General features: G+C 37.9%; 1 protein-coding gene across 1 annotated transcript in view; it reads right to left on the minus strand.

Annotated features, from left to right (window-relative positions):
* Nucleotides 1-20,144, minus strand: part of LOC150074933 (serine/arginine-rich splicing factor 1A-like) — a 39,793-nt gene that overhangs the window by 13,549 nt on the left and 6,100 nt on the right. The window contains exon 2 of the mRNA XM_090389332.1: nt 17,372-17,538. Coding sequence (XP_090245458.1) covers nt 17,372-17,538 — 167 coding nt within the window. The remainder of the gene's footprint in view (nt 1-17,371; nt 17,539-20,144) is intronic.

The raw sequence follows: 20,144 nt of genomic DNA on the forward strand, positions 1-20,144 counted from the left end.
CATACATAGCTGAATTAATTGTACTGTAATATGTATATACCAACTAACTGATATTTCTGTTCACATATTTTTTTTTTTTGGTTGTAAAATTTAAAACAGTAAAAATGATAAGCAATTAATAACAAAGAATATGGCATGCACAAGGTGCAACAAACACGATATATACAAGTGAGATAACGAGTAACGAGTTACTGAAAATTTATTTATGTTGTTGTTTTTATATGATTGAATATTTCATGGAAGGGGAATACACATTTCACCATAATATCGCGAAAATAGACAGAATTCCAGCCATCGAAACTATCACAAATGCAATAAGATCGATCTTGCCCAATAAACCAGAACCTGCAAATTATTTTATGGTAGTGACCTCTGCTTAATGTGCTTTAAAAAAATAGCACAAATGCAATAACAACTAGCGGGGATTCACAAAAAGGAATGGAAACACTGAAAAATCACACCTAACACAATAGCAGGGTTTTCCCCAGCACAAAAATACCGTGTTATGCGAGGTTTTCTGCATTCTCTAACCGTGCTAAAGCAAAACCATGTTATATAAGTAGAGTGTTGTGCGAGGATTACCGCAATTTATCAATCGTGTTAGAGCGAAACTGCGTGTACAACTACCATGTTATACGGGGGTTGCCTGTATCTGTACTCTTACCAATCTGACTGGTTTACAGCAGGACATTAATCCTTTTCTCATTCTTGATTTTAATGTTTTCTTTCTGTTCACTTCCACTTTTTAATCGCACAATTTCCACTCTGCATCAATAAATGCTAAACAGCTGTATTCTTGTTTCTTCAGTTATTGTTATCAGTTAATCAGTCCTGAAGTGATAACAATAAGTGGTGTTCAATGAACGCACATGCATTCCCACATATGGGCAAAGGATACAAGAAGTACATTTCTAAACAAATAAATCAATTTAAATTGTCAGCAAGTAAATTTTACCAATTTCCAATGGTAAAACTTTTCCTGCACAGTAACTTAATATAGTCCATGCCACTTATTACAATCACTCAAAGAACTTTGATAAAAAGCTCTTATATAGTAATTTGCTATCGACATAGTACACATATATAATCATCAAAAATAAAAATAAACTTTCAACAATGGAATAATTCTTGATTGTATTGATAGATCAATTATATCAAAATTAAAAGTAGAAAACTAACAGTAATGTGCTTCAGTTACACATTACTAATGCATGCTGTACAGTTGATAAATAGCAGAATAATATATTTCAACATATTTTCCCTATCAGTAACAAATCACTGAAGATCAAAGACTATTATCCAAGGGGTCCCACTTGAGTAGTCACCAGGTACACCTTCAAAATACTGTGGATAACTTGCTTTTCTCCAAAACAAGCACATTTTTTATGTTACTGGACATAAACAAAAAAAGCCCGTTATAAAATTTTTTAAAACTCTGTACATTTTTGTACTCTCATTATAGAACAAATAAGAGTGCTCGAGCAAGGCATGATAGTAAACATTATCAAGTAAATAATTAGCAATAATTATGGGATATTCTTTTGCAATCCACATTCCTACAGCTGTATTTCCTGTGTAGTTCAGCGATGTGTTGATTTGTTTAATATTTGAAATGCAGTGATTCCCTGATCATTGTTGACCTTGTGGTCCTCCAACAAGATGGGGCATAGTCAGTTTAATACTAGGGGGCTACGCACCATGCTTGCCAATATCAAATATACAAAAATATGTCCTAACCTGCTTGGCATAATTACTGAAGCCGCTTCGGAAAGATTTCCTTCACATGATCAACTGATTTGCTTACACCTGCCACTCGAATGGCTTCTTGAAAAGTCAATTGAGGAAAGACAGATGTAGAATAGATGTGCGGAAATTTGCCTTTAGCCAGCGGGTGATTAATTGATGGAACAAACTTCCATCTTTCCTTGTGTAAGTTGATACTTTGACTCCATTTCAGAAGAAGGAAAGTCTATAACAGTATCTCTCTTACCGCTATCGTATTGGTGTTTTGGATGGAATATCATAGCATAGAAGAATAGTAGGGTTTCAACTGTAATAAATAAGTATTTAAGGTTTTAATCAATTTTTGGGAATATACCTTTTTTATTTAGCTAAGGATATAACCAGTGGTGGGAATCAAAAAGTTTAAGAATCAGTTCTCTAGCACCTTACTCCCCCTTTTATAGGTAAAAAAGAAAAACCAAACAGTTTATTAAATATTTTATTTTCCCTTCAAGTACTTCCAAACTGCAAGTTGATTATCATCATGCTGTTTATTTCCTCCATTTTTCACCCTCTTGTCACCAGCTGAGTGGTGACAAGAGGCCATGTTTGAACAGATGAGTGGGGTGCCAGGAATCCAATCGCCATCAAATTTGCAGCATTCTGGACTGAGGCAGCTTCTTTTATCTGAAAATATAATATTCATCCTAGAAAAACCTCTTTCTGCAGAACTAACAGCAACTGTATTGATATTTTTCGCCTTTTGTATAGTACTTAAAATTTCATGGTTGTGGCAGTTTTTTTATTTTTAAGAAAACTTTCCACACAGTCGCAGAAATCATTGACATTAATTTCACGATGGAAAAGTTTATGAAATTCACAAAATTTTTTTTGGCAGCTTTCCAAGCGACAATAACCTCACCAATATTCTAACAGTCTGGTTCTAGTAATCTTACCACTCCATGAATTTTATTATCTATATTTGGTGCATTTTTTTTTTTTTATGAAAACCACAAACGAGAGGTATTAGAACCTATAGTACTTAGTACTGTGCATGGGTTAGAGGTTGAGAAGACAAAAGAAGATATTTATTGACATTAGACTAACTTCTATAGACTGTAATTTTCAGGAAATACACATGAAGGAAGGTTGTTCCAGAAAACAGCAATTGAATGAACAAACAAGGAAGATGAAAAATTGGTTCTGTGAGTTTGAAGTTTGACAGTAAATGGATGATGCTGGCGGCACGTGTTCGGACTGTTTTGAAAGAGAGAGCGGGAACTATAGAAGCCAATTCAGAAGAACAGTGCCCATGGAAGTATCTGTAGAAAAGGCGTGCAACAGAAAGTCTGAGACAGAGTGGAGAGACTGTTGGAGATGAGTCATTAATTAACCCAACTGCCCTCTTCTGAATGGAATCTAGAAGCCTGACAGAGGTTTTGGGGGCACTGCCCCAGGTGTGGGAACAATATTCCATGGTATGGTAGGGTGGATTTGCAATTTGTACAGAGTGAACAGCTGTTTGGAAGAAAAGTAATATTTGTAACGTGCTTATGCACAAAAGAGATTAGAAGTGAGGGTAATTAAATGAGGGCATTTAAGGAATTGGCAGTGGATATTCGAGAAATTGAAGCTGATTGAGCAGGGCGAGGTTTCTCAAAATGGAAAGTGGAATGCAATGCGCTATCACCGGGAAAACTACTGATAGGATTTCCAGTCAATGGAAGAAGGTCATTAATATACAAGAGGAAAACAGAAGGGGAAAGAACTGAACCTTGGGGGACACCAGCATTAGAGGGGGAAGTTAGAAGACAGAGAGTCATCTACGATCACCCTCAGTGAGCGATCAGAGAGAAAACTGGATAAACAATTACAAAAAACAGTTCGTAAACCATAAGATGGAAGCTTGTTTAGAAGACCTTTATGCCAAACATGATCGAAAGCCTTTGATATGTCAAGGGCAACTGCTTGTGCTTCACTGAACTTTTCCATTCAATTTGTCCATAAATGGGTAACATAAGCCAGAATAACACCAGTGGATTGACACTGACAGAATCCATAATGGTGATTTTTGATCAGACGGAAGATTTCTAGGTAGTTCAAGAGTTGGCGGTTAATTGATTTCTCCATTACTTTAGAAAGAGTAGAAGTAATTGCAATGCAATGATAATTGGATGGGAGTGATTTGTCATCCTTTCTAGGAACTGGCTTCCATATTGATTCTCAACAAAGCCAATACTCGTAAAAGAGTCAGAAGTTATGATAGGACCAACTTTCTTCTCAAGGCTTCCAGAACTTTCTTTGAGCATTTCAAATGCTATAATGGATCTTTTTATTATTTTTTTGGCTCTTGTCAAACTTAAATTTCTGTTTTGAAGCCCATTAGAAAGTAGGTAAATTTCTTCCAATATATCTATCATCAATGCTAAATCATCTATGAAGAATCTGTTGCAAAGACGGGAGGTATTTGTACAAAGCTGGATAAGTGCACCACACAGCAAGTGTTGCTCTTAAGCTGCAAGCAGCCCATATTGGTCCAAAAACTCTACAAACCTTTGTAATTTCTAGCCCAAGTTCTTCAGAAATTTTGAAAAGTTCCATTTGATTTTTGTTGGATTGGTGAAAAACTGGATTTTAAATATGAAGATTTTGAAGCAATTCACCTGTTTTATTTCAGTAATAGAATCATTTAAGACTAGTTGTAGGCAGTGATTAGAAGAAAGAAAAGAAAAAAAAACTGCCAACGATGACAACAGGAAAATCTTTTATAAGTCTGGTGGTCACCCCTGATTTGCAACCAAGCATCACACATGCACCATCACAACAGAATGCAATCAGGTTGATTCTCAAATATCCAACATCATTCAAACTTTTTAACAATTGGTATAGTCTCAGCATCCTGTGCTTCCATCTCAAACAAATCAAGAAAAATTGTTGGTGATAGATTAAAATCTTCATCTTTGATAAAAGTTATGATCACTGGTTTATTATATATGGTTGAAGCTTCGTCAATGATGACACAAAGTTTTAATTTTTTTTCGATTACTTTAGTAAATATTTCCTTTTTAATTTCTCTTGCAATATGATCAACTATTTTAACAGTAGTTTTCTGAGAATGGAGTCCTCCTCCCATATCCAAACCATTTTTTACTTGCAGTTCAATTTCATCTTCTATGTACTGCTGATATATTTTTCATTCATTTTATCCATGCATTTGCTAATTAAATCATCTGTATGTCCTCTCAGTAGATCTACCGAGAGGTGTTCACTCATCATTTTTCTGAGAAGCTTGCTGGACGGCTTTAGTTTTTCCAGTTGCCCCAATACTGCAACTTTTCCATTCCTTCAATACATGAATTTCCTTCATGTTTACAGAGTAAAATTTTGCACACTGATCAACAACCCAGTTTTTTGTTGGGAACAACCAAAACATCATATTTCTTCTTAAATTCCTTGACCTGCTTCATATTTCAGCAATCAGGAAGATCTGGATCTTCATCTCTAACTAGTGCAGTATTGGAAAATGAAATTTCATTCAAAATCACAGATCTGTTATTTCTTGGAAAATTCCTCTAAAACTTGTTTTCGCTTTATTTTTGAGGCTGCAATATGTAAACTGTTTAGTTTTAATTATTTCTTATAAATTTATTATAAACTACAAAATACAAAGGACTACATAAAACTTATATAAAAATTAATTTTAACTTCATAAACAGTACCATTTAAATGAATGAAAAAATATATTAGACTTTAGGATTCTGGCAGCATTAAAATAACTGTCCTTTTCAAAAGTGTTTTATTTGTATTATTTTTGATTTTAAGAAAAAATATATTGCTGTAACAAAGTTGGAAATGTTTGAATTTTGTGTGAAAAATGAATCTAGCATAAGTGCATACTGACTCACAACCACTTACTTCTCCAGTAAAGTACTGAATTAGAATTATCAGCAAAATCCTTCCGTCTTTCATATGTTGTTCATCAAATGCCAGGTAGTCAATTATTTAACTATCCATAAAATAGTCTGTCTAAACTTATCACTTTTGCTAATATCAGGTATTAAGTTCTGAATTTTGCTGTGTAACTGGCACTTTGAATTACATCTGTCAACCTATTTTCTTTTCCTGCAGAAGGAAATATGTAAGTAGCAATAAATCTCCATCACGACTAAGAATAGAATAGCTGAGGGCACGTGTCTGCAAGTGCAAAATGAGCAGAACATGGATGACAGCAACCAGAAGTAGGCATTCGGTGTGAAACGGCCTTCAGAGACGGGTTCGGCAAATTCTAGGAACAGGCTGGTGCGAACCAATGCAAACCAGCGGAATCCCACCACTGGATATAATTAATTTAGCATTTTGATCATTACGGTATAGTGTAACTTAATGTATATCTCGAGTTTGATAGCTAAGGTATAATGTAAAACTATGTAGCAGAATATATATTAGCACATTAGCTTAGTATAGTAAATTAATTAATTATTATTATTAGCCTTATTAATTAAATCATATTTAAACAGAAATCATGACCCAGACTAGAGCAGAAAAGCAACATGCACAAAATAGCAGAAGTGCTGTGGCTCAGGGGAGAACCAAAGGGGGCGATACTCAAACGCATCACAGCCTAAAGAAATGTGCAACTTGTGAAAGACCTTTCTGGGACGGGATAAGATGTTGCCAGGGGGAATGTCTTTGTGTGTGTGTGTGTGTGCTCAATGTAAGCAGTGTGAAGAAGTTAGGCACCAACTCGTCGTTGTAATGGACCTTTACAAGAGCTTGAAGGAAAGGGTAGATGCCCTTGAAGGACTAAAAATTGAGGGACCCATCAAGCTCTCAGCTGCCCACATCAATGCCAGAGCTTGCACTGCTCTCACAGGAGCTAGTCACTGCCAGTGACTATTGTCAGGGAGATGGGAAATATATTGTGCAAAAAGGATAGGTGGAATAGGACCAGGGTATGATTGCCAGATGCAAAAGTTGATGTAAAGCAGATATCATCTTTTAAGGACATAAAAGATGATGTTGTACACGTTGGCACTAATGACATTAAGAGTAGGAGATCTGCAGACTTACTTAACAAGTACAAGTCAATGTTGAAAAAAAGTCATGAGTTACAGATAAATTTGAAAGTGAATGCAATTCAGCCCAGGCATGATAGGACGGAGTATATGATGAGAACCTCGACAATCAATTCGGCCCTAGAGAGATTGTGCAAGGCTCATGGGATAGAATTTTTCTCAGCCTGGTCTGTGCTTGTAAACAGAAGAGCATGTTTCTACAGAGATGGGATAGACTTAAATAGAAAAGGTGCAAGAATATTTGCTGATGCTATCAAGGCAGTGTTATGTGGGTCAAAAAACTGATAGCTTTGGGAGGGGGATTCACAGACAAACAGCAGCCACAAGAAGAGGTGAAAGCGATTCTTGCACTGCTTCTACTGGAATGAGTAGCAGCCTACAAAGCGAGGTACTGGGGATTTCAGGGGCTGCTGGGATTCATCATGGAACAAGTAAATATATGGGTTGTGTTAGGGTAACAGAGTAAGAATAGGTGTGTGTACACACACACACACACACACACACACACACACACACACACACACACACACACACACACACACACACACACACACACACACACACACACACACACACACACACACACACACACACACACACACTTGCATGTACACCAGTGCTAGGAGTATAGTAAATAAATTTGAAGTGCTCGGCAAAACATCAAAAGTGGATATTGTTGAGATATCAGAGACGTGGTGCCACGTGGATACAAGCAGTGCAGAATTGGAATTTGGGAAGTACAATGTGTACAGAAAGGATAGACAGGACAGGAAGGGAGCAGGGGTTATGCTAGTAGTTAAGAAACACAAAATCTAAGGAAGTGCATCCAATTGACATTGGTGGACAATGCAATGTTGAGTCAGTGAGTTGTGACATAAGCACTGGGAAAGGGAAAATGAGAGTAGGTGATTGTTATAGGCTTAATGAATCCAATGAGTATAATGAGCAATTGTGGAAAGAAAGAGTGGGCCAGCAAAACAGAATGTCTATTATTATAATGGGGGATTTTAACTTTCCAGATATTGACTGAAACTTGTGGGTTGGTCACTTGCACACTAGCAGGACTTTTGTGGATTTATTGGATGACTTTTCTACAGCAACATGTTCAAGAGGCGACCAGAGGGACAAATAATCTTGATCTGATTATCAGCAGTGATTCTTCATGCATTAAGAATCTTCAGATAAAGGAACCACTGTCCCAGTGATCAGTGCACTGATGTGGGATTTACTTAAAGATACCAGGAGTAAGGTGAAGGTATTTTTGCTTTCGTAAAGGAAACTAGAGTTGTCTCAGAGAGTTAAATTCTATACAGTGGGATCAACTGATTATGTTACCAACGATAAATTATAAACGGGAAGCCTTCAGGGACTTAATCTTGGAGGCTACTAGGGTTTTCATACCAACTAAGAAATACAAAGGGTACTAGGAAAGTTTTGCAATATGACGCAACAATGAATCACAGGAAGCTGTTGAGACATGTTCATACGTGCATAGTAGCCGCCGCGCCAAGTCGATGGGCTGAGTTATTCATTAGTAGTGAGAGTGTAAAGTGCTTGCGAAGTGCTTGCGATGGCATCGTGGTCACGAAATGAGATAAGGACAGTTTTGCGGTATAATTTTGTGCGTGGTTTAACCATAGACCAGTGCTTAGAAGAAATGACTCTTGCACTAGATGATGATTGTCCACATCGTACAACGATATTCAGGTGGTATAGAGAATTCCAAAGGGGAAATTTCGCTCTGGAGGATTCTTAGAGGCCGGGAAGGCCACGAACGTCAGTTACAGAGGAAAACGTTACTGCTGTGAGGAAAATGCTTGACGAAAACAGGCGAGTGACCTACCAACAGATAGAGGATACTTTGGGCCTAAATGCACCAGCAATTCGTTCGATTCTGCAAGATCATTTGCACGTGAAGAAACTTTGTTCTCTCTGGGTGCCACATCAACTGACTGAAGAGCAGATGACACGACGTGTGACTTGGTGCCGGGAGATGTTAAAAAAGTTTGATAAGGGTCAATCTCGGTATGTGAACAATATCGTGACAGGTGACGAGACTTGGCTGTACTATTACAATCTGCCGACCAAGGCTCAAAACAAAGTTTGGGTCTTTGATGATGACGACACACCCGTAATTGTCAGAAAATCCCGATCTGTAAAGAAGAAAATGATAGCTGTATTTTTCAAATCGAGTGGAATTGTGGAACGTGTCGTTTTGGACACGCAGAAGACAGTCACAGCTAAATGGAATACTGAACAATGCCTGCCTAAAGTCATTGGATCTATGAAGAACCTGCGGCCAAAGTCAAGAATGGACACCTGGTACCTCCATCACAATAATGCTGCAGCTCACCGCGCCAAAGCCTGCACCAAATATTTGACCACGACAGGACAAACTTCTTGAGCACCCTCCCTACAGTCCAGACCTTGTTCCCTGCAACTTTGCACTGTTCCCGCATGTGAAAATGAAGCTAAAAGGGAGGCGGTTTTCCAGTGATGAGGACCTTCTACGGGCTTGGGACAACGAGTGTGCTTTACTCCCTAGTGAAACTTGGCAGAACTGGTTTAAAGATTGGTTTTGGAGGATGGAGAGGTGTATTGAATGTAGAGGAAATTACTTTGAAAAAATTAAATAAACAAAGCTGTACTGCAAAACTTTCCTAGTACCCTTTGTATTGTTCAAGGTTTAGGCCTAATGGATATCAGATGAATTAATGCGGCTTGAGGCAGAGAATAAAAATGCATGGGATGTATATAAATTATCAGGTGACACAGAAGCCTATGGCAGATTACAAGAAATCTTTGGCAAAGGATGCAAAGAAAAACAGCAAAGAGTTCTTTACTTATATAAACTCTAAAAGAAAGGGGATGAATCAGATTGGTCCACTTTATATCAACGGTTTGACTGCAGATGATCATTCTTGGATTAATGCAAAACTAAATGAGTAATTTGCATCTACATTCACACGGGTAATTATTAGAGGAGGAGAGGGCCAGATGTTTATCAAACTCTAACAGGAAGCTAAGCGATTTTGTTATAACTGAGAGCAAAGTGGAGGAGAAATTGTTGAAGTTAAACATAAGGAAGGCACCTGGGGTGGATGGGATCTATCCAGTTATATTAAAAGAGGAAGCAAAGAAAGCAAGCAAACCCTTAGCCATAATTATGAAAGCTTCCTTTGGACTTGGGGGGAGGTCACCATGGATTCGAGATGAACAAATGTTTGCCCCAATTCACAAACGGGGATCAAAGGGTGATACGACTGCAATTATAGTTCAGACACAGCATGGGTTTGTTAATGGGAAGTCTTATCTGACAAATTTGATTGAAGACTATGATGTGGTCACAAAGGAATTGGATGCAAAGAATAATTTTGATATCATATACTTGGATTTCAGGAAAGCTTTTGATACTGTGGCACATGGAAGACTATTGTACAAATTGGAGCAATATGGTATTAAGTACAACTTGCTACAATAGATAAAAGGATGGTTGAGTGGGAAAAGACAGAGTGGTTATCAATAGACACTGCTCTTCATGGACTAATGTTATTAGTGGTGTTCCTAAGGGTTTGGTGTTGGACCCATTGTTGTTTTTGGTATTTATCAATGATACTGATGAAGGTTAACAGGATCTGGAAAGGTTGAGCAGATGGGCTGAGAGGTAGCAACTGAAGTTTAACATTGACAAATGTAAAGTACTGCATATGGGTAGCAGTAACCCCACAGTAACATATCAACTGGGTGATACTACACTGAGGGTAGTGGAGAATGAAAAGGACCCTTATTTATTGATTTGAAATTATTGTTTTTCTAAAACTTTTGATTTAAATTTAGTAGTGTAACATTATTTTGTGATTTTCTGATTAATTTGGTGTATTTATTCTTTACTCCTCCTTGTAATTGCATAAAAGTATCGGTAAGGGTTTCCACGTGTTTCAACTCCGCTACCGTTCGTAATTTTCCCGCCTTTGTTATACGATAGTTATATACCGCTAGATAGCATTAGTTGAACTTCGTTAGCAGTTAAATTGTACGTTTAAATAAATACATATAACGACTTAGATTACAAACGTAATATAATTAATTATATTTAACATAATTAATAGAATCATGACTCAGACCAGAGCAGCAAAGCAAAAGGCTCAAGCTAATGGAAGTGCTGTGGCTCAGAGCAGAACTGAGGGGGGGGCAGTTGTCTTCTGACTCACAGCCTTATAAAGTGCACTGTTTGCTTGATGTTTGCAGAGCAATCGGGTACGGTACATGATACTGCCAAGGGGGATGTCTTTGTGTGCGCGCGATGCAAGGAGTGTATCGATATCAGGCAACAACTCTGCGTTCTTGTGGGCCTATATGAGAGCTTGAAGGACAGGGTGGATGCCCTCGAAGAAACTAAATTGAGGGGCCCATCAAGCTCTCAGCTGCCCACATCAACGCCAGAGCTTGCACCTGGGCATCGCGTGACACAGAGGCAACCCCCAATGCAGAATGCGCTGGTCCCGAAGGAACTAGTAGTTGTTGGTGACTATTGTCAGGGAAACGGGGAACATGCTTTGTAAAAAAGATAGGTGGAACAGGACCAGGGTATGTCTGCAGGGGCAAAGGTTGATGACGTTGTAGAGTGAATATCATCTTTTAAGGGCACAAAAGGTGATATAGTTGTACACGTTGGCACAAATAATAATATTAAGAGTAGGAGACCGGCAGAATTACTTAACAAGTACAGGTCACTGTTGAACAAAAGCCGAGAATTAGGGTTGAATTTGAAAGTGTCTGCAATTCTGCCCAGACACGATGGGAGGGAGCATATGATGAGAGCCTTGTCGATCAATTCGGCCCTGGAAAGATTGTGCAAGGCTCAAGGGGTAGAATTTTTTTTCAGCCTGGACTGTACTTGTCAACAGGAGAGATTGCTTCTACAGGGATGGGATACACTTAAATAGAAAGGGTGCAAGAATATTTGCTGATGCTATCGAGGCAGTGTTAGGTGGGTCGGAAAACTGATAGCTTGGGGGGGAGACAAAGACCAATAGATTGACAGTAGCCACTGGCAGAGGTGAAAGAGATTCTTGCACTGCTTCTATTAGAATGAGCAGAAGCCTGAAAAACAAGATGCATGGTATTTCAGAGACTGCTGGGAGCCATTGCAGTACAAGTAAACACATGGGTTGTGTTGGGGTAGCTAAGAATAGAAACAGGTGCAGGCATACTTGCGTGTACACCAATGCTAGGAGTTTAGTAAATAAATTTGATGAATTTGAGGTATTGCTCAAAACATCAAAGGCAGATATTGTTGGGATTTCAGAGACGTGGTGTCACACAGATATAAGGAATGCAGAACTGGAATTTGGGGAGTACAATGTCTCCAGAAAGGACAGACAGGATAGGAAGGGAGGGGGGGTTATGCTATTAGTTAAGAAACACATAAAATCCAAGGAAGTGAAGCCAGTCGACATCGCTGGACAGTGCAGTGTCGAGTCAGTTTGGTGTGACATAAGCATTGAGAGATCAAAATTGAGAGTAGGAGTGTGCTATAGACCTAATGACTCTGATGAGTATAATAAGAAACTGTACAGAGAAATAGAGTGGGCCAGTAAATCAGAGAGTCTTATAATGGGGGATTTTAATTTCCCAGATATTGACTGGAATTTGGGGGCTGGTCACTCACACACTAGCAAGGCTTTTGTGGATTTATTGGATGATTGTTTTCTACATCAGCATGTTCGGGAGGCAACTAGAGGGAGTAATACTCTTGATTTGATTATCAGTAGTGATTCTTCATGCATTAAGAATCTGCAGATAAATGAACCACTAGGTGGCAGTGATCACAGTGTTCTGAAGTGGGATTTACTCAAAGAGGTAACTACCATTAGGGGTAAAGGGAAGGGTTATTGCTTCCGTAAAGGCGACTACGATGGACTGAGACAGTATTTAAATTCTATACAGTGGGACCAACTGATGATGTTACCAACAGCAAATTCAAAATGGGAAGCATTCAAAGAACTTATCTTGGAAGCTACTAGGCTTTACATACCAACTAAGAAATATTGTTAAAGGTTTAGGCCAAAATGGATGTCAGATGAACTAATGAGGCATATGGCAGAGAAGAAAAATGCACGGGATACTTACAAATTAACACATGACACAGAAGCCTATGATAGATACAAGTTGATATGTAACCAAGTTAAAAAGGAGGTTAGGCAGGCAAAGGCAGATTACGAGAAATCCTTGGCAAGGGATCCAAAGAAAAACAGCAAAGAGTTCTTTACTTATGTAAACTCTAGAAGGAAGGGGATGAATCAGATTGGTCCACTTGATATCGATGGGTCAACTGTTGATGATCCTGCTCAGGTAGTTAACAAACTAAATGAATATTTTGCATCGACATTCACACATGAGGAGTTATTCAGCAAGGGGAATGCCAGAGGTGTATTCAACTCTAGCAGTAAGCTACAGAATCTTGAAATAACTGGGAGTAAAGTGGAGGAGAAACTGTTGAAGATAAACACAAGAAAGGCACCCGGGGTGGATGGGATCTATCCAGTTATATTAAAGGAGGCAGCAAAGGAAGTAAGCAAACCCTTAGCCATAATTATGAGAGCTTCCTTGGACTCAAGGGAGGTACCCATAGACTGGAAATGTGCAAATGTGACCCCAATTCACAAAGGAGGATCAAAGGCTGACAAGTAATTATAGACCTGTGAGCTTAACTTCTGTTCCAGGAAAATTAATGGAGGCAGTGGTTAAAGAAGCACTGCAGGATCATTTAGACAAGACTTCTGTTATAGCTCAGACACAGCATGGTTTTGTTAAAGGGAAGTCTTGCCTGACCAACTTGATTGGATACTATGATGCAGTCACAAAAGAACTGGATGCAGGGAATAACTTTGATATTATATACTTGGATCTTAGAAAGGCTTTTGATACTGTTGCACATGGAAGACTGCTACACAAATTGGAGCAGTGTGACATTGGAGGCAAATTGCTGCTATGGATAAAGGGGTGGTTGAGGGGAAGAAGACAGAGAGTGGTAATCAATGGACACTGCTCATCGTGGACTAATGTTATTAGTGGAGTCCCTCAGGGCTCAGTGTTGGGTCCATTATTGTTTTCTGTATTTATAAATGATATTGATGATGGTATATCAAGCTTAATGTCCAAGTTTGCAGACGATACAAAGGTTGGCAGGGTTGTCAAGGACACTACTGACACTATGCTGCTGCAACAGGATCTAGAAAGTTTGAGCAGATGGGCTGAGAGGTGGCAAATGAAGTTTAACATCGACAAATGTAAAGTACTACACATGGGAAACAGCAACCCCAGAGCAACGTATCAACTCTGTGGAACTACACTGACAGTGGTAGAGAATGAAAGGGACTTGGGGGTGGTTGTGCAGGCAGATATGAAGTTCTCTGAGCAGTGCAGACGGGCTGCAAGAGTAGCTCATGGAGTATTGTCAATGATATACAGGAATTTTTCCAGCAGGGATAAGGAGGTGATTATTCCATTGTATAAGGCAATGGTCAGGCCACACCTAGAGTCTTGTATACAGGTTTGGAGGCCTCATTTCAAGAAGGATGTAGAGCTGCTGGAAAGAGTAGAGAGAAGGGCAACAAGATTAGTGAATGGAACAAAGGCTTAAGTTTTGCAAATTACAGTGTCTGGAGACTAGGCACCAGCGAGGTGATCTGATAGAGGTGTATAAAGCCTTGAATGCTTTAAGCATGCCCAATGCTGATGGGATTCTTCCTCTAGCTCAGAAAAATCACCTGAGAGGGCATAAATTCAAACTGAGGAAAGACAGATGTAGGATAGACATGCGGAAATTTGCCTTTAGCCAGCGGGTGGTTGGTTGGTGGAACAAACTTCCATCCCTTGTGGTGGAGGTTGATAGCCTAAATAAGTTTAAGGCTCGGCTGGACAGGTATTTTGAACGAACAGAGGGGTGAAGTGGAAGTGGGTTTTTTTTTTTTTTTTTTTTTGGCTGATGCTGCATAAGCTTGCTTTCTTGCATGAAATGCCTCTACTAATGCTAATGACCTGGGGGGGTAACTGTGCAGGGCAAAAAGGCCGCAAGAGTAACTCATGGTGTCTTGTCAATGATACACAGGAATTTTGCTAGTAGGGATAAGGGGGTGATTGTTCCCTTGTACTATATACAAGGGAAGTACTATATACAGGTCTGGAGGCCCCATTTTAGGAAAGATGTGGAGCTGCTGGAACGAGTACAGAGAAGGGCAATGATATTGGTGAGCAGAACAAAGGGTTGGTGTTACCAAGAAAAGCTTAAGTTCTGCAAACTGCAGCTTGTGGAGACTTGGTACCTGCAAGGTGATCTAATTGAGGTGTATAAGGCTTTGAATGGATTGAGCAAGCTCAATGCTAATGGGATTCTTCCACTTGCTCAGATTACTAACATGAGGGGACATAAATTCAAATTGAAGAAAGACAATTGTAGAATAGACAGGCAGAAATTTATCTTAACCAGCAGGTGGTTGATAGTTGGAACAAACTTCCATCTGTTGTAGTGGAGGTCAGCAACTTAAATAACTTCAAGGCAGAACTAGACAAATATTTGGAGTGAATGGATGGGTGAAACAGGAAGAGAGTCCCCCCCCCTCTTTGGCCGATGCTATATAAGCTTGCTTTCTTGCATCATATGCCCTACTAATGTTAATGCAGGAATTCCCAACCCATGTTCCCAAAACAAACATGGGTAGTCATTAAATTTGCTAAGGGTCCAAAAATATATATTTATGTCTTATCTGTAGGTTATACTTAATAAAACTGATAAGTAATACTGTATTAAATAAAATATTTCTTCAAATTACATCACTACTATATATTGCAACAAAATTATGCTGCTTTTCATAACATGCATGCCCAATTTCATTTCCTTTTAGTTAAATTGCAATCAACTGGCAATGCACAATCTTAGTTGCTCACATGTTTCAGTTAACATGTCACTAAGTCAAGGGAAAAAGGCTTTCTGTACACAGCTGTGAGCAAATTAGGTTTTCTCCTCAGCATCAAGAGGTTCAAATTGAATTTACATAAAATAGAGAAAAGTTAGCAGTATGTTCTAAAATGAGCTAGGGAAAAAAGGATGGAATCCATTATTCAGGAATGGATAATATACACTCAATTACATTAGTAAACCTTGCATCGAGAGAGATATCACCACTACTGCGTCCCGACAGGGCTAGCCGGATGGGTAAAGTGCCTACCTAGCAACCCAAAGGTCGCGTGTTCGAATCCCGCCTCGGGCTTGGATCAAAGTACTGCAAAACCTCGGGAGGTGCATTATGGCCACAGAAGCTGATGCGCCAACAAAAAAAAAAAAAAAAACAACACACCACTACTGCCTGAAAAAAAAAAAAAAAAAAAATTTGGGATATGGAGGAATACTTTTGAATGTCTACTTGCCACATATGATTCCCTCCCACACATTTGTAACTTAATATTATCACTGAATTCCCATATGTTTGTTATCTAAGGCAATAGTTCCCACATCTGGTATGCATACCATTGCATAATATACATACACTGTGCAATAGGGTTACAAGAAAATTGCATACATTAAAATAATTTTCCTCCTAGTGATATTTATTCAGCCAATAAGAGAGATGGGGATTAAACAGAAGCTTCTTTTACTGTGGTGAAAGAAGCTTCTATTTAAGTGTGGCCATGCAATATGTTTATCTAACATGACCACACGGTACCATGCTTGATTTCCATATGTAATATATATTTTTATATTCATAGCAGAGGAAGAGACGTGTACAGTGTCGAAAGCTTCTGTAAGTATTTTATTTTACTTCATCAAAAGAAGCAAGCGTAGCGGGCAGGGGGAGCTCCCCTAGTAATATTAAAAAAAAAGTACTAGATTTTTTTTTTTTTTTTGATAAATGGTACTCAAGTTAAAAATAGTGGACAAACCAAACTCAGAGTCACTGAAAGTATTCAGTGTATTCATCTAAAATTCCAGAGATTTAACTTCTGATTTTACTGATTAGATGATTTCTACATCTATCTGTGAATTCAGGTGTCTCTAACTCATGGTCCACATGGGTTAGTGTGGAAAATGGCAGCTCTGAAGGTGCAAAGCATAAACAAATCAAAATTTGCTATTTTTCCAATAGAATTCAAATCACAAACCTACATTTCTCTGTGGCCAAGGAGAATTTCGAGTCTAATTCTAGTCAACATAAGATTTGGGAATAAAGATATTCCTAAAGGCATATATGCTCCATTATACAGAATTTCAAAATGAACGTAAAGCTGGGTTCAGGATGAAACAGTGGAAGCTACTCATGGATTTTTCTTTTAAACTGCTGACCATGTAGTCCTGACAATTGTTATTCAAGAAATTCAATTTTCTGTATAAGATCTGTTCACAAGTGGCTCCACAGTTTTAATTTACATTAAAACAAGTTTAAAAATGTTAAATTCAAATATTACAATTATGAACAAAACAAGACACATATGATACTAAGTGTTACTGAATTGTGTATATGCTTGCACACACACATACCTGATCAATTATGTACCACATTTAGGAAATACCTTACCAGAAACCAGTACTCTGTATTGAGAACGTCTTGCAGGGGGTCCTCGCCCCCTTCCACGAGGGCTTCCCATTCCTCGACCAGGTCCATTGCCACGAGGAAACTCCACCCTTAACCTGTAGCCATCATAATCATACCCATCACGTGCCTGGACAGCATCTTCAGCATCTCTGTACAAAGATATAAAGTATTCAATAAGAATGTTATGTGATCTCCTGTAACTTAACATTTTAAGCATGCTCCCCCCTCCAAGTAAATAAAAACAAAGGAACCACACGAGCATTTCTACCGAAAACAGACCGCAAATGTTTATAAACAAACTGTGCATGAAATAAAATTGACATAACAAAGTAAAGCACATGTGGCACATAAGTAGGAATATTGTTATAAACCAGGAGTGTCAACCTCAAGTATTCACAGGCCACACTAGTGTGCAAACAGCATATCAGTGGCATTATCCAGCAAAAAGTATTTTCTCCATGTGCAAAAATTTGAGATCTCACAACCATCAACATTTATGAAGATTTGTATAACTTATGAATTTTATGTAAATTTTGTATTAGCGCATTTCCTCTAAGTATTACCACTTGGGTTACTTATATGCAGTAAAATGCTCTGAAAATTGAAACACATGGTCCCTAGACTGCCAGTTTTAAAGCAACTATCAATTTTTCACTGACAGATCAGGTCCTCTCATTATATCTCTCAAATGCTTCATGATTTCATGGTACATAGTACAATCTCCTGGTATAAACTTATATAGCTAGGCCTCGCATAACACTAGTTCGATTAACGCGACATTCAGTTAACGCTATTTGAAAAATGATACCACTTTTCACTATGCAAATTTCCAGTTAATGCAATCTTTTTTTTATGCGATAGTTAAGCTTACCGCGAGTCGTACAATAAATAAACAAACATTTGCCTGCTGTCCACCTCAGTGTGTGTTCCATCAACCATCGGAAGAAGACGTGTTTGTTTCCTGCTAATAAAGTCAATGCAGACTTGCACTTAAAAATTCAAATTTTTAAATGAGCCAGATGAAAATGTTACCGCGAAGGAGATAACGGTAAAAGAATTAGATGAAATCTTTCGTATCGCATAGAACCTCAAAAAAAAGTTTGATGTTCTCTGCGATATTTATTTCGCCAGGGCCCAGAGAAGATTGTTGTCGGCTATAGGAAATTGATTGATGAAAAGAGAAAGTCAACACTGTTTAAATATTTCCGCAACAGTAATTTCTTCATTGCGTATTTTATGTCAGAGGTTCCCAAAGTTTCTCGGTTCACGGCGCCTTTAATGTCCCAGTCATTTTTTCAAGGTGCACCCAGACCAAAAGAAATACCTAACAGTTTTGTTTAGTAGTTAGGTCCAAACAACTTAATAAGAAATGCTGAAACTGTGAACTACCTCGAGCTAGTAGTTCGTGCGTGTCAGACAGATGTCGAGTATCGCTGTGTTTCCCTCGAAAATTTAAAATATTCCGGGTCGCACAGTTTAAAAACTGCTGTTTTATGCAATAAACATTTAATTCCATAATTATTTATTATCTTTTACATTATATACAGTTGTTTTATAATTATATATTTATTGTTATTTAAAAAATACCTTTTTTAAATAACTTTTTTAAAAGTTATTTAAAAAAGGTATTTTTAAAATTCTTTATGGACATTCCAGAAGATCAAGGATCAATTATATTGGTCCTTGACCTTCTGGAATTTCCTTTTTCCTATTGGTTATGATATTCGATTAACGCATTTCCATTTTGCACGATGCGTTCGCGGGATGAATTAATCGAGGCCCGCCTATACTGTCATTCCACTTTTATTCTTCCTTGGAGTCAGAAATGTTACATTTAGAGGAAAGAAGTTGTCTGCAGACCATAAGATAAATATTTAAATTTCTTGTTTTGTTTTTCAAAATGTTGTTCACAATTTCAACCAGCTCTTTAAAGTTCAATTTTCGTTTCAACCTCAACTGCTGTTAAAACATAAAAAAAAAAGAAAAAAAAAGAATATAATCTTTTCTTGTTTAAAATATACAATTTCTTGGCAACTACCATACAATTTTCCAAATTGAGAAGCTATCTTTGATTTCAATTTAGGTACTAAATTGCCACTTACTAAAAAAAAAAAAAAAAATAATAATTGTGCATTCTATTTTATAACACCAAATTTCTTAATGTTGAAATCCTCTTTTAAAAACAAAAGACTGCATGAATTACTATCTCTTGCATTTGTATCAACGATCATTACTTTTTAAGAAACCATGCAAAAAAAAAAAAAAGTGACATTTCTTTATTTATAAGATGTTTGCAGGCCCATTATTCCTTTAATCTGTTTCTGCAGCCAGCAGGATTTAAACTGCACATATAAGGCAATGGTCTTAATTATCACAGCAGAACAAATTTGCCCTGGTATTACCTACTTTCAAAGAGATGGCTTCTCCAAAAGGTTAATTTAGCCATTTTTTTAAAGGACAAGGCTGCTATAATAGCTTATTTCAGGACTAACTATTCTCTCATTATATTAGCAGGTAGTCTCTGGTAACAACATGCACAAAACAATCACAAAAAAAAAAGTTGTTTTTGTGCGCCGTGATGTGGTATATGAAATCAGTTTTAAAAGTTGTAATATAGATAAAGCTGTCTGCAGAAAGTATTGTGATATGGGCAACTTCCTACAAAGAACGCTTGTTCTGCTCTGCAAATTAAGACCCTGTATTATCCATACAGTAAACGGCCTCCGTAGCCGAGTGGGCAGGAGCGGGAGTGCAG

The sequence above is a fragment of the Mastigoproctus giganteus genome, unplaced genomic scaffold (assembly GCF_048544385.1).
Source record: "Mastigoproctus giganteus isolate SK-2022 unplaced genomic scaffold, ASM4854438v1 scaffold_15, whole genome shotgun sequence".
In the NCBI taxonomy this organism is placed as follows: domain Eukaryota; kingdom Metazoa; phylum Arthropoda; class Arachnida; order Uropygi; family Thelyphonidae; genus Mastigoproctus; species Mastigoproctus giganteus.